This window comes from Hylobates moloch, unplaced genomic scaffold (genome assembly GCF_009828535.3).
Source record: "Hylobates moloch isolate HMO894 unplaced genomic scaffold, HMol_V3 SCAFFOLD_1, whole genome shotgun sequence".
In the NCBI taxonomy this organism is placed as follows: domain Eukaryota; kingdom Metazoa; phylum Chordata; class Mammalia; order Primates; family Hylobatidae; genus Hylobates; species Hylobates moloch.
In genome coordinates, this window is record NW_026652276.1 from 317,210 (window position 1) to 331,384 (window position 14,175).

At 51.9% G+C, this 14,175-nt stretch overlaps 1 protein-coding gene across 5 annotated transcripts in view; it reads left to right on the forward strand.

Moving 5' to 3' along the window:
- THAP4 (THAP domain containing 4) overlaps window positions 1-14,175 on the forward strand; it is a 60,426-nt gene that overhangs the window by 26,409 nt on the left and 19,842 nt on the right. For 2 of the 5 annotated variants that reach the window (XM_032761202.2, XM_058436353.1), the window contains one exon: window positions 12,893-13,052. In XM_032761202.2, coding sequence (XP_032617093.1) covers window positions 12,893-13,052 — 160 coding nt within the window. Of the gene's footprint in view, window positions 1-2,195; window positions 2,284-5,387; window positions 5,500-6,542; window positions 6,704-12,892; window positions 13,053-14,175 lie in introns of those variants that run through there. The other 3 variants (XM_058436347.1, XM_058436343.1, XM_032761210.2) reach the window with 3 other exon arrangements.

The following is a 14,175-nucleotide window of genomic DNA, read 5'->3' on the forward strand; positions in this document are numbered from 1 at the left end:
CCCCTCACTCACCCCTCACTCACCCCCTCACTCACCCCTCACTCACCCCTCACTCACCGACTCACCCAGAGCAACTGCCCATGCTGCACACTCCAGTGCTGGTGAGTGCCCCATGCAGGTGAACCATTGTCTCTTATACCATATTTTTACTGTAGGTTTTCTATGTTTAGATGTGTTTTAGGTACACACACACTTGGCACTGTGTTACAACTGCCTACAGTATTCAGTAACACGCTGGGGTTTGTAGCCTGGGAGCACAGGCTCTGCCATACAACCTAGGCGCGCGGTACGCGGTAAGTGCACTCTGTGACGTTTGTACAATGATGATCTTGCCTCGTGACGCGTTTGTCAACGCATCCCCCGTCGGTGAGGGCTGCGTGACTGAAAGGTGACGTAAGTGAGCCTTCTTTGGAAGGCATCCCCTTAACCTGGCTGGCAGTCGGGCTGTGTTTAATCCTGCAGTGGCTGTACAATTCCTCGAGGGTCCTTGTTTTGTCTCCCTGTTGTGGAGTTTCTCCGAGCGTGCCTTCCACAGCCTGCGCCTGGGCCCTTTCCACTCCCACCCAGGATGTTATGCTGGAGCCTGCAGGGCTGGGAGGGGAAGCAGGCTCCAGCCTGTGAGTTGATTTAAGCCCTTTAGTGGCCTGTGTCCCTGAGCTGTGACCTTCATACGTGTCCTTCCCTTTCTCCTCCCTGCTTGGGTGAGACAGGAGACTGGTGGGGCTGGAGTGGTGAAATGCCCTTCCCAGCTGAGATGAGTTCCTGGTGAAGTCGGCTTCGCTGCAGAGCAGGCCTGGCCTTTGCCTGGAGAACGCTCTGGGCTTATTTCAAGGTGGTCACCTCCCCCTCCTCATCCCAGAGACATGAGGTGATTTTTTTTTCTTGGCTTTTCATGGGGAGAACCTGATGGGGTTCCTGGAGGTGAAACCTGTGAAAATGTAGGACCGCAGGAGATTCTCACTCCTGCCATGTTCAGCCTCCAGCATTTTGTCCAAATCAAGTTCCCACCAGTTCTGTCCCCTGTAGACTGTAGATTCTGCTCCACGTGAGCTGATCTCACTGCTATTCTCTGTGGCAGGAGAGACATGTGTGACCTCATTTCCTTATGGATCCGAGAAAAGTTGTTGATTTTCACTTCTTTCAGTGTTTTTTGCTGCTGTTTTAAGGCTGTGGTATATGACTCCTAAGCTCTTTACATGTGAGAGTTGAAACCGGAAGCTTACTCCCCATTATTTTTCAGTTATTGCTAGCATGTGGGAAAGCTACCCGTTTTAGTAATTGGCCATCTTATCAAATTCACTTGTAGATTCTAATAGTTCTTCAGTTGAGACTCGGATTAACGAGGTAATCAAACATAACATTTGCAAATTATGTGCACCCACTTTATGTCCTTTTTATATTTTATAGAAATACTTGCTGTGTTCCTCCATCATGATTTCTGTTTTTCCCCTGGGCATGCAGCTCCTTCCTTTTCATGGTTGATAAGTTGAGGGCCTTGGTGTCACTTTAAAACAGTTCCCTGCTGGTATGCCTTGTCAGTGGGCTAAAACCTAGTATGGTGTTCCTGGACGGCTCCTCCCCACCTGGGACAGCCAGCGCAGGCCACCCAGCCTCAGCTCCCATGCACCCTATTGTACCAAGCAGCAAGTGTCCCTTTCTGTGTGTGCCTTGGCAGGAAATACCGTGTCACTAACACAAAGAGATGTGAGGGTGGGAACTCCAGGAAGGAGCCGTCCCCAGGTCCCTGTGGGTGCATTTGCCCACTTCCTGTCCTGGGTTCCCGGGCCGCTTGCCGGGAGACAGAACAGTCTGAGCCTCCACGTCCAGGTGAAGATGAGTCGCCAGCCAGCCTCTAGGAGACAGAAAAGGACATGCCAGGGGTGACCAGAGGGACTGCTCTGGAGAGAGAAAGCATTTAAGATGTGCCTGGCTCTGTGGTGTTGCCTTCCTCTGCTGTAGCTGGTGGAGGAGGCCTGAGGGTAGAAGCCGCACTCGTCACTCCGCCCAGACCTCTGGCCAGTCCCTCTTTCATAAAATTCACCTAACCTCCAAAGCTCCTTCCAGCTCCGAAATTCTGTGATCTGGGCTGTCATTGTCTTTTACTTTCTTCTGAGAGATGATCTTTCATAGTGGAACTACAATTCCCAGAATGCACCGTTTAAAGTTAGCATTCACTTCCTGCAGAGCCATTAAGAGCCAGGTGCAAACATTTCCTGTCAATTGGCAGAAAACAACCTTGAGGAACCTTGACGAGTGTCCGGAGTTTAGAAAACTTAGGGATGGGTAAGCCTACTTTCAGTGTCTTGGGCCAAAACATGAAAATTTAAATTTCTTGCAGGAAATTTAAATTTGTTTTTGCATTTTGGTTGAGATTTTAATAAAAGAAAAATGAAATCAGAAAAGAAATGCCTAGAAAAGCCTGTCTGGTTTATTTAAAGAGGTGGAAAGTGACAAATAGACTAGGTCCTTTATAGTATTTTTTGTTTCATGTTTAAATTTATTTTTCTCTAACGAAGTATAATTTACAGAGAGTAAAATACACAGATATTGAGGTCACAGTTTGATGGATCTTAACATATATCTAGACTCACGTAACCTGATGTTTAGATTCTAAAATTCTCTTACTGGTCGTCCAGATTCTAAAATTCTCTTACTGGTTGTCTGGATTCTAAAATTCTCTTACTGGTCGACCTCGTCCTCACCCCCACCCATGCTTCAGTGACAACAAGGAGGGACAGTGGCTAGGATGCTGCCACGTTCCGCGCAGCCTGAAGTGGTGGAGGGTGCAGGGGGAGCGGCCCCAGGAGCAGGTTAACCTGGTGAGGTGCAGCGTAGCCAGAAGGAGGCGCCGCCACTGCTTGTTTACTGCCCGACCTGTTGTCCGTGTCCAAATTAAACTCCATTAAGATTCAGAGCAAATAACAGCAAGCCGGGAGGGCGACAGGACGGGAAGTATTTCTCACAGCCATTACATGGTCACAGCCATAAGCCTCCATCTAGTTGCTTAGCCGCGTGCTCCTTCCTTTCCAGTCAGATGTTATTTTTTCTACTCAAAAGCGTTTCTTCTGAATTTCAGAGCCATCTTAGAATTCTCTAGTTTTTTAAAAAGAAATTGCCACATAAGCGCTGCGTCCTGTCCCCAAGTGTGGTGTGGGCCCCGTGCCCCCAAAGTGCTGCGTCCTGTCCTGTCCCCAAGTGTGGTGTGGGCCCCGTGCTCCTGAAGCAGCAGCCGCCTGCAGGGTAGCTCCTCTCCAGGGCCCGCGGGACTTGCTTCCCTGACCTGGCATGCGCGTAGCAAAGTCCACTTAAAAGCTCACTTTTAGCCAGAATTTTTGAGGCAGACTCTCCCGACCTGCTCTTACTGGGACACCATCCCCCTGTGCAGGCGCCACTGCTTACCCACTCTGGTGGGCCTCTCTGGTCCTGATGCCAGGGCTCGCCCTCAGCTCTCGTGCGCCTGCACCCGCCCTTCTCACTGATGTCACGGGTCCCCTTCCAAGCTGCCAGCAATGCCAGCTGCTGGCCATCTCCAGCCCACCCATCCCTCTCGTCTCACTCTCATTTCCATCTCTCTTGGGCTAGTCGTCGAGGCAGGGTTGAGGCAGAAAGCCCGGGCCACGTCCCTCCTTCTAGATAAAAGGCCCTGGCCCATCCAGGCCCACCTGGGGGAATAGATGGTCCAGTTCAACTTGACCAGACTTCAGATAAGCCCAGTTCTTCAGAGGAGCCAGCTGTGCTCACCTGTCCTTGCCAGCCCCCTGACCGAGTTCTTCCAGGCGTCTTATGGCAAGGGCTCTGGGCTGCTCCGGCTGCAGGACTGGGGCAGAGTGTGTCCCCGGGGCGCCCTCCCTGCTGCCGGGCCAGCCGGGCTGGGCCTGTGTCTAGAACCAGCTCCCCAGCATCCTGAGAAACGCAAAACCTACTCAGAAACACGGCTGAGGGCAGCGAAGAGCTCTCCTGATGTGTTGGGAACTGTGGGCTTGGGGCGCGGGGATGTGCTGGGTGGCCGCCAGTGGCGTCCTCACTCCCACCTGGGAGAAGAGAGGAGTGGAGAAGAGAGGTGGGAGGTGAGAGGCACCGGGCAGGGCGCTGTGTGTGGCTCCAGCCCTCTCTGGCCGTCTGCACCTGCCCCAGAGTATGCGACTCCACGCCACAGTGGTGTCATTTGTTTTAATTTGAACAGATGTTTAGAAATTGGGATATTTTAGCCCAAAATCAGCCTCTGGCTTTTCTCGAAATATTAGATCTGCAGTAGGGGCTGCAGCTTGGGTGGCAGCAGACCCTGGGGCCAGGAGCCGAGGCCCTGAGCTGTGAGGCCAACCCCACTCCCCACCACATGCCCTGCTCTGGGGCTGCCCAGAACCCTGTGCTGCAGTAACGTAGTAAACACTCTTGGGATTAAATGCTTTGAGTTTTTTTTAGTTTTCTGCTTTTTGAAATATTAATTTCTTTGGGGAGGTTTTTCTTTATAACATTTTTATTGAGGTATAATTCGCCTAAGTGAAACACAAGCTCCTAGGTGTTCCCGTGGTGAGTTTTGGCAGGTGCAGGTGCCTGTGCAGCCACACCCACGTCCAGTGGTCCACGTTCTCCTTTGCACTCCCCTCAAGCCCCTCCCCATCACTGTTCAGATTCCCCCACCCTCCATCCATTTTGCCTGGTCTCAAATTTCATCTAATTGGAATCATAGAATATATACATTTTTGTCTGTCTTCTTTTAGCGCAGTGTTTTCAAGGGACACCTGATTCATTTTCATTTCTAGTCTCACTGTATTGTGATCAGACAGTAGACTTCTTTCTGCTTTCTGGAACTTACAGGCTTTCTTTGACCATTTAGAAGGCCAGTTTGCATGACTGTTCCAGAGGAACTTGAAGAAGGCATTCCCTAGTTGTTTGTTTTTGTGTTTTTGTGGTTTTTTTTTTTGAGACAGAGTTTCACTCTTGTCACCTAGACTGGAGTGCAATGGTGCAGTCTCGGCTCACTGCAACCTCCACCTCCCAGGTTCAAGCGATTCTCTTGCCTCAGCCTCCCAAGTAGCTGGGATTACAGGCATGTGCCACCACGCCCGGCTAATTTTTTTTGAGTTTTTAGTAGAGACAGGGTTTCATCATGTTGGTCAGGCTGGTCTTGAACTCCTGACCTCAGGTGATCCACCCGCCTCAGCCTCCCGAAGTGCTGGGATTACAGGCGTGAGCCACTGCGCCCGGCAGTATTCCCTAGTTGTAAGCTACAGAATTCAATATGTATCAGTCAGAACTACCTTATTAATTATATTATTTGGGAATTTTGTTTTATTTGTATTCGTTCAGACTTACAGGTGAATTGCAGTTTCATTTAGTTTCCTTCTCGACATCTTCGTGTGTCATCAGTAATTTCTGCTTTATAGATGTTGCTGTGCTTGGTGCATGAGTATCCTTCACGGTTACGTCTTCATTGTGCATTCTGCCCTTCATTCAGAAGAGCCGTTCTTTGTCTAGTTCCATGCGTTTTACGTGATGGTAAGATCGGGAAGCCTGCTTCCTTATTGCTTATTGCCCAGCTTTCTGGAATGTCTCTCTGAATTGCTTTATTTTAGGTGCATCTCTCATTTACAGCAAAAGAGGTGAGGGTCTTGCTTTGTGGTCCAATCTGAAAAGCCCTTTTTTTTTTTCCCCTCAAGGCAGGGTGTCTCTCCAGTTGCCCATACTGGAGTGCAGTGGCGCGATCTTGGCTCACTGCAGCCTCAACCTCCTGGGCACAAGTGATTCTCCCCACCTACCCTGCCAAGTAGCGGGGACTACAGACACGCACCACCATGCCTGGCTAATTTTTTTGTATTTCTAGTAGAGATGGGGTTTCACTATGTTGCCCAGGCTGGTCTCAAATTTCTGGACTCAAGCAGTCCACCCACCTTGGTCTCTCAAAGTTTTGGGATTATAGGTATGAGCCATCATGCCCGGCCCTGAAAAGCTTTTTAATATGTAAGTTCAAGCATTTTTAGTCTTGGTTCTGTCATCTTATTTTATATTATGCTTGTTGTGTTTTAGTTTTTTTTTTGGTTTGTTTTTGTTTTGTTTCTGAGACAGGGTCTCGCTCTGTCACGCAGGTTGGATTGCAGTGATGTCATCTCGGCTCATTGCGACCTCTGCCTCCCAGGCCCAAGTGATCCTCCCATCTCAGCCTCCTGAGTAGCTGGGACGACAGGCACGTGCCACCACGCCCAGCCAATTTTTTGTAGTTCTGGTAGAGACGGTTTTGCTATGTTGCCTGGGCTGGTCTCAAACTCCTGAGCTCAGGCGATCCGCCCTCCTCGGCCTCCCAAAGTGCTGGGATTACAGGTGTGAGCCACTGCGACTGGCCCAGTTTTTAAAATGAAATCTTCTACTACTACTACATTTGTAAGCCTCTGCGGTGTCGGCTCTCAGGGACAAGACCAGCCGGGGGTTCTGCCCCTTCAAGGGTCCTGTGAGTTGAGTGTCATGCCTGTACGACCCGGCATCTACCACCTATAACCAGTTTTTTTTTGTTGTGTCTATAACCGCTTTTTTTTTTTTTGGCTTAGCACATTCAGTGTTTACGGAGGTTTCTTTCCACATCATTTCCCTGTGTCTCCTGATGACATCCAGCTGCTGGTAATGTCCTCAGGAAGAAGACATAGAAACAAAGCTCCCTGCGTGCTGAGAGTTGAAACTCCATTCCCGCACTGTCGAAAAGGTCTAGAGAGTGAGTTTCTTACGTAGTTTAATATTTTCTAATAGCCACATTAAAAAGGTAAAAAGAAACAAGTGAAATCGATTTTAATAATATTTTATTTAACCTGATACTATCTAAAAATTATTTCAACAGGCAACCACCGATAATATAAGATTATGGAATTATTTGAAGACTTTTTGGACTGAGTTTTCGGAATCCAGTTTGTAGCTTGCACTCACTGCACGTGTCAGTGAACCAGCTCATACGCCTGCGATCTGGAAGGATTGTTGTGGCCAGCCATAGCATCCTTGCCACTCACCTTTCCTCCTCATGCGCCTTCTACGTGTGACTAGCATATTCTGCCACAGAGCGCGGCTGTGGAGAAACACTAACCCACGTTCTGTCTCTGTAGATGTGTGGGTTCTGCACCTTTCACAGAAATGGAATTGCAGAATATGTGCTCTTTTGAGCCTGATTGCTTTCACATGGTGTGTTGTCAAGGGTCATCTGAATTGCAGCTTGTATTAGTACTTCATTTTTATGGCCAAATAACATTTCATTGTCTGGATATACTGCAGTTTGTTTACTCATTGGTTGACGGACATCTGTGTTGTTTCCACCTTGGGGCTGTTGGGAATGGTGCTGCTGTAAACATTCATGGGCAGCGTCTTGTGGGGACAGGTGTGTCATTTCTGCTGGGTACGCATGTCTCCAGGAGTGGCAGTCCTGGGCCACTGCTCCACGCTTAACCTCTCAAGCACATGCCAGACAGCCTTCACTAGGCTGTGCCAGTTCAGGTCCCCATCAGCAGTGTGCCAGGCGTTCCCGTCCTTCTAACTTTGTTTCCGTTTTTCTATCTTTTATCTCTTTTTTTGGACTCATCTCTGTCCTCTGTGTTCCGCTGTTTGTTTCTCCCTGCGCTCCTTCCAATCTCCACTTCGTTTGGGTGGTGGCTGGATTTTTTTTCTTTTACTTTCTGGACTTCTGCCAGGTCACATTTCACCTTCTCTTTCCTTGCCGTTTCTCTCCTGAGTTCTTACATGTTTAGTTAGTGGTCTTTCTTCATGGAGCAGCTTCATTCAACTACTCGGGAGGCTGAGGCGGGAGAATCACTTGAGCCCCAGTGGTCAAGGCTGCAGTGAACTGTATTCATGCCACTGCACTCCAGCCTGGGTGACAGAGCAAGACCCTTTCTCTTAGTTTCACCTTTGCCCCATCAACATTTTGCAGTTTGTTTTACTGCTCTTGTTCACACTTGGTGTCTTGTCACCTTTTGTCCATCTCTGAACTCAGGCAGTGTCTTATAGTCCATTAGTCCATTGCTGGAGAAGCAGAAGGTCTTCAGGGGGGCAGCACGCCTTTTTCTTTCTTTCTTTCTTTCTTTCTTTCTTTCTTTTTTTTTTTTTTTGAGACAGAGTCTCACCCTGTCACCCAGGCTGGAGTGCAGTGGCACGATCTTGGCTCACCGCAACCTCTGCCTCCGGTGTTCAAGTGATTCTCCTGCCTTAGCCTCCCTAGTAGCTGGGACTACAGGCACCCGCCACCACGCCCCACTAGTTTTTTATATTTTTAGTAGAGACGGGATTTCACCATGTTGGCCAGGCCGGTCTTGAACTCCTGACCTCAGATGATCTACCCGCCTTGGCCTCCCAAAATGCTGGGATTATAGGCGTGAGCCACCGCGCCCGGCCGGCAGCACCCCTTTCTTTCGGAGTGGTGCATTACTTCTCGATGGCAGGTGGTGGGTAGCCCTGCATGGAGGCCAGCCTGGCCCTTCAGCACCTGGGCAAACACCTGGGGTGTCCTGGGCGGACGCGTGGGGTGCCCTGGGCCTGCTGTTTGCAGGAGCTCCCTGTGGCAGAGCGGGGGCCAGAAGAGCCTCCAGGGCTCCCCACTCCGCCCCAGGCCTCTGAGCCAGGCCAGACCGTGAGGCTTCTCCTCAGGGGCCACTGCCCCAGCTCCCAGAGGCCCCTCCTGTCCTCCAGCGAAGCACTGACCTGCCACTTCTCACAGCATCCGTATGTGTGTTTTGGTGGCTGTGGCTTGTTATCTGTGACCTATTTTCCCTCAAAATCAAGTTCAGGGAAAAGGTTTTTTCGTTATTATTATTATTTTTTTAATTCTTGGGAGGGAAGGTGATAATATTGTTACTTACCTGAGGGTCCCCCTCGGAGACCCCCAGAGACTCTGGTTTTAAGGGAAGAAAGAGTAAGATCCCTTTCTGTGTCTGTCTCTGGCCCCATCCCCGTGTCTCTCTGGCCCTGTCTCTCTCTGTCTCTGTGTCTGTCTGTCTCTGGCCCCGTCCCGTCTCTCGCTGTCCCTGGCTCTGTCCGTCTTTCTCCCCCATTTAAGGAGCGCCTCCTCTCCGGTCCCCTCTGAGGAGCGCTGGATGGAGGACAGGGCCTCCCGGAGAGGACTCCACGGTGGGTGGTGGGAGGGAACGACCAGGGGGAGGCAGAGGGGGCCGGTGAGAGGCGTCTGCCAAGTGGATGAGGGGCCGGGAGAAGACCCCGTGGCCGGGGAAGCAGGAGTGGGGAGGGCGGGGGCTCGCGGGCCGTGGGGCGCGGTCGCTGTGGTCTGTGGAGGGGCTGGCGAGGCTCCCGCCTGTGCTCTTGCTGGAGGTCTTGAGTGAGCCCCGTGACGCCTGCTAGGTGAGGTGGCAGCCGGTGAGCGCGCCCAGCCGCCCAGCGCCGCCCTGACTCTCCGCCGCTCCCCAAACAGGGCGCGGTGGCGTGACCCTGGCGCTAGGGGGCGAGCGCGGCCCACCCGGTCCCGCGGGCGCAAGAGAGGGCGGAGCTGCGGCGCCTGAGGCGGGGCTGCGCTTCCGGGGCGGGGCCGGCGGAGGCTGGAGGGGGCCGCCCCGGAGCAGAGGCAGGACTTGCGGCGCGCGCCCCTCACCCCAGCCCGGGGCTGTCCTGCCCCGTGGGGACTGTGAAGGCCATGCCCGGCGCCGCGGCCCTGGCGCACCTGTTCCACTGGGACCCTGGGGGGCGCCGCCAGGCCCCTTAGCCTCTTCCTCGGGGCCCTCGGGACCCAGGCGCCGGTGGTGGCCTTGCCGGGGACTCGGGCGTGAGGGGTGGAGATCGCGGCCCTGGTGCAGCAGCTCAGAACCTGGACTCTGGATCGCTGCTCCCCAGCGCCCAGGGTGCCGCTTCCCACAGGGTTCAGCTCCCATGCAGGCTGCGCTCGCCAGTGGAAGTGGGTCCACTCGGTCCCAGGAGAGCCAGAGCCCCGTGGCAGTCGCTGTGGGGTGTGTTCCGCACAGGCCAGAGAGCTGGCTCAAAAACCTGAGATTTGCAAAGCCTTTCTTTCTTTTTTTGAGAAAAATCTGTCCCCAGGCTGGAGACATGGCACAATCGGTTCACTGCAACTCTCTCCCTCAGCCTCCCGAGTAGCTGGGATTACAGGCGTGCGCCACCACGCCCAGCTAATTTTTGTATTTTTAATAGAGACAGCGTTTCACCATGTTGGCCACGCTGGTCTCAAACTCCTGACCTGAGGTGATCTGCCTGTCTCGGCATCCCAAGGTGCTGGGATTACAGGTTCAGTGAGCCACTGCGCCCTGCCCAAAGCCTCTTTCTTTTCAGTGCTGAGCTAGATAAAGTCTACCAAACTGAAAGGTCTCCAAGGCTATAGCTGGCTGTCTGAGAAATTATGGTGTTTGTTTAGCCCATCTTGGGACTTGGGCTATCCCAGGTAACTGAGTTTTGCTGTTAGAAAATCAGCACGTTTCACACCTCCCAAGGTTCTTCTCTCATTCTTCCTTTTCTCCATTGACGGTAACTTGTCTTCTCAGTTGCTCAGGCCAGAAACCTCCATTACCGTTTTCTCTTACATGTTTCACATCCAGACTATCAGCACATCCGGGTGGCTCCGATAGATCCAGAATCTAGGTCCTTTCCATTGCCTCCACTACAGCCACCTGGCCCAGGCCACCCTCCTCTGCCACCAGGGTTTTTGCCATTGCCCTCCCTGGCTTCCTGTGGTTGCGATCAGAGACCTCGTCCCTCCCACTCAGCCTTCTCGAGGGCTTCTGTCTGCTCAGAGTCAAAGTCACGGCCCTTCCGAGGGGCGAGGATCTCTTTCCCCCGGCCACACTGGCCTCCTGTTCCTCCCCAGCAAGGCCAGGCCTGCGCACCCAGGACCTCCGTCTCTGGCACTTCCACCTGGTCTGCTCTTCTCCAGGGTAGCTGCAGGGACCCTGATCCCCTGCCTGGTCTGTGCACACTTCTCAGGGAGGGTGTCCTTGTCATTTTTGGGTAGGTTTTCACAGTGCCCCAACAGCCCCGACTCCCATTCTGCCTCATCTCCTAATGTACATTCAGTTCTGCATCACTCACTCATTTCTTGTGTATTGTCTGCCCTCGCTAGGATTATGCTCCGTAGGGATGTGTGGCTGTCCCGTTAGCTTCTCCCTGGAAGAGTGTCCAGCACGTTGAATGATGAAAGAATGACAGATCACAAGCCTAGTTCCAGAGGCTGTCACATTGGATTCAGAAGCTTCTATTCCTTATTTCCATGAAAGATTGCAATGAAAATCTTGATTTAAAAATTCTCTTATTGTCTAATTAGGAAAGTTTTATTAAAATCCAAATATTCCCATCCTCACCTTCCTACATTTCACAGGGAGTTTGAGGAGGAAATACTGATAAAAAGAAATTTTTAAATCATCATTTAAAAAAAAACAAAAAAGGAAATACTGAAAGACCACAGGCCAGTCTGGAAAAGGGACGGACTCTCCCACCCTCCTGCCCCAGGGCACCTACGTTTGCCCTGTGCAGCCAGCAGGCAGAGTGCTCATCACCTGCCCTCCACCCGCGGTTCTCACTCTGGGCCCCAGGGCTCGGCCACTGGGCCAGGCCACGTGTGCGGCCCTCCTCAGTGCCAAGCTGTTCTTGGATGTAGTCTCCTCCACCCCCAGAGCCTTTGCTTTCCTTTCCCCAGATCTTCTTTTCCCAGACTGCCTGGAACTTATAGTTCAGAAGCTGCGATGGTTCCAAAAACTCCTGTCCCTGTCAGTCTGTCTTCTGCTTGCATGGGCCTGGAGGAAACGGGGGGGTCAGTCGTGATCCTGTCCCCATCAGCCGTCTTCTGCTTGTGCAGGCCTGGAGGAGACACCGGGATCAGTCCTGATCCTGTCCCCATCAGCCGTCTTCTGCTTGTGCAGGCCTGGAGGAGACACCAGGGGTCAGTCCTGATGCGCAGGCCAGTCTCTGTGCCTGGGCATCTGTGGGCTCCGTAGATGAGGCTCGTGCAGCCACAGAGCTGCTTCTCTCCCTGCTGCTGCTCCTGGGTGTCAGTGTCCGTTCTGTCAATTGAAGCACTGAGACTTGAGGGATAAGCAGGCCTGGGAAGCAGGTCTTTGGGATTGCCTCTGGGGATCAGTCCTTCTCTTCCAGCACCCTTGGTGGGTGGCACGCAGTGGGGCTTTGCTGTGGTCCCCGCACAGGTCTCCCTTAGAAAATGAGTAAGAGCAGGGCCCGTGCATCCAGCCAGGGCGAGGGTCATGTGAGTGAATCCTGAAAAGCCGCTCGGGAGCACCCAGTCCTTGCTGAGCGAGGCAGGAAGCAGGGGTCCCTTTGAGTTCACCCAGCAGAACAGCCAATCCAGCCGCACCTCCCTGCTGTCCTGTCACTGCACCCCCACCTCAGTTCCAGGCCTGTGGCGTCATCCTTCACACTTAGTGGGATGAGAGACTGAACCCCCACAGGAGACCTCCTAAAGGGGTCTCCTGGCCACTACACAGGCTGCTGTGAAGCCCCAGCCCCTCCTCGGGGAAGCGGGATCTTACTTCCTGTTTAAACCCCGCCTACCCCTGGGCTCCTCACGCTCTACCTGCTCTGAGACCCTGCATCCCCTTTTCATTTTCTCCCTCGTGCTCTTTGTCTCCTTCACACACTCTTCATGCCAGGGCACCATGCCTCCCATGTGAGCTGCTTTCTGCCTTGCTGTAGGACATGAGGCCTCTGGCTTTGCTTGCGCCCCGCCTGGCCCCTCTTGGATCTCTTTTTTCTGCGGGAACTGCAGAGGCTTCTGAGGCTGGATCTCTCAGTATGACATTTACAGTTGCTTGACCATTTTCTCCCCCTCTTGACAGGTCCCCCAGGATTAGCTGTGGCCACCAGAAGCAAGCATCGATATGGAATGTGCATCCTGCTTAAAGCTCAGCAAGGCGTTGTTGGAGGGAGGCCACTGACAGTCTCATTCCTTTGTCCTCAGAGCCCCCCAAGATGAACCCAGTGGTGGAACCACTGTCCTGGATGCTGGGCACCTGGCTGTCGGACCCACCTGGAGCCGGGACCTACCCCACACTGCAGCCCTTCCAGTACCTGGAGGAGGTTCACATCTCCCACGTGGGCCAGCCCATGCTGAACTTCTCGTAAGTTGTCTCCCTCCACCCCACCCTGCTTGACTCGTGGGCCGCCTAGGTCTCTGAAAATAATTCCAGACCGATCAAAGACAAAGGCCAAGCAGGAAGGTGCAAAAGGAACTTGTCCATCTGTTTCAGAAAGGTGTCCTCTTGCCCGAATGTGCAACTGAGACACAGAGTTGGTAAAAATGATACTTTCTGGTTCTGTCATAGTTTTGGAGATATTAAGCTGACCACCAAATTACAGGCTTGTTAATCCAAACATAAGAACAAATGCACGTACTTAATTTATGTATCAAAATTAATCACTGTGGCCAGTGCGGTAACTCATACCTGTAATCCCAGCGCTTTGGAGGCTGAGTCAGGAGGATCGCTTGAGCTTAGGAATTGAAGACCAGCCTGGGCAACATAGTGAGACCTTGTCTCTACTGAAAAGTAAATATTTAGCCAGGCGTGCTGACACATGCCTGCAGTCCCAGCTACTCAAGAAACTGAGGTGGGAGGATTGCTTGAACCCAGGGAGGGCCAAGGCTACAGTGAGCCGTGATCCAGCCTGGGTGACAGAGTGAGAACTTGCCTCAAAAAAAAAAAGAAAAAAATTAGTCACCCAGTATTACTGAAAATAATAGTGCGTGGTTGTATTTTACACATACCCCTGAGCTATTTGGGGTCACAAGGAAGCTGTTAGTATGTGGTTCTCATATTCTTACCATACAAGAAAGCAAAAGCCCCTTGAGGTCCCTCAGTCCCCTTCCCACCCCTCCACCCCACAGTTGGAGAAATTGCCTGCTTTCAGGGAGATAGCAGTGTGGGCCTGTGAAGTAGAGGGGAGCCACCAGGGATGGGGAGTGGTTGAAGTATCTTTATTTTTCAATTATAGAAGTAATACACAGTTTTTTTAAAGTTTAAACAATAAAGTATAAAAAGCAAACTCTTCCTTCCTCAGTCTCCATTACACAACTGTATGTTAAGAATCTTATTAAACCAACTTGGTACTATTTGTATAATGCCTAGCAGTTTCAGAACGGGGCTGGGCACCTGGCTCTCGGACCCCCAGCTCTGAGACCCTCCATCCCCTTTTAGAAGATCTCCCTGTTTTTAAAAATATCTCATACCTTTTTATATTATTACT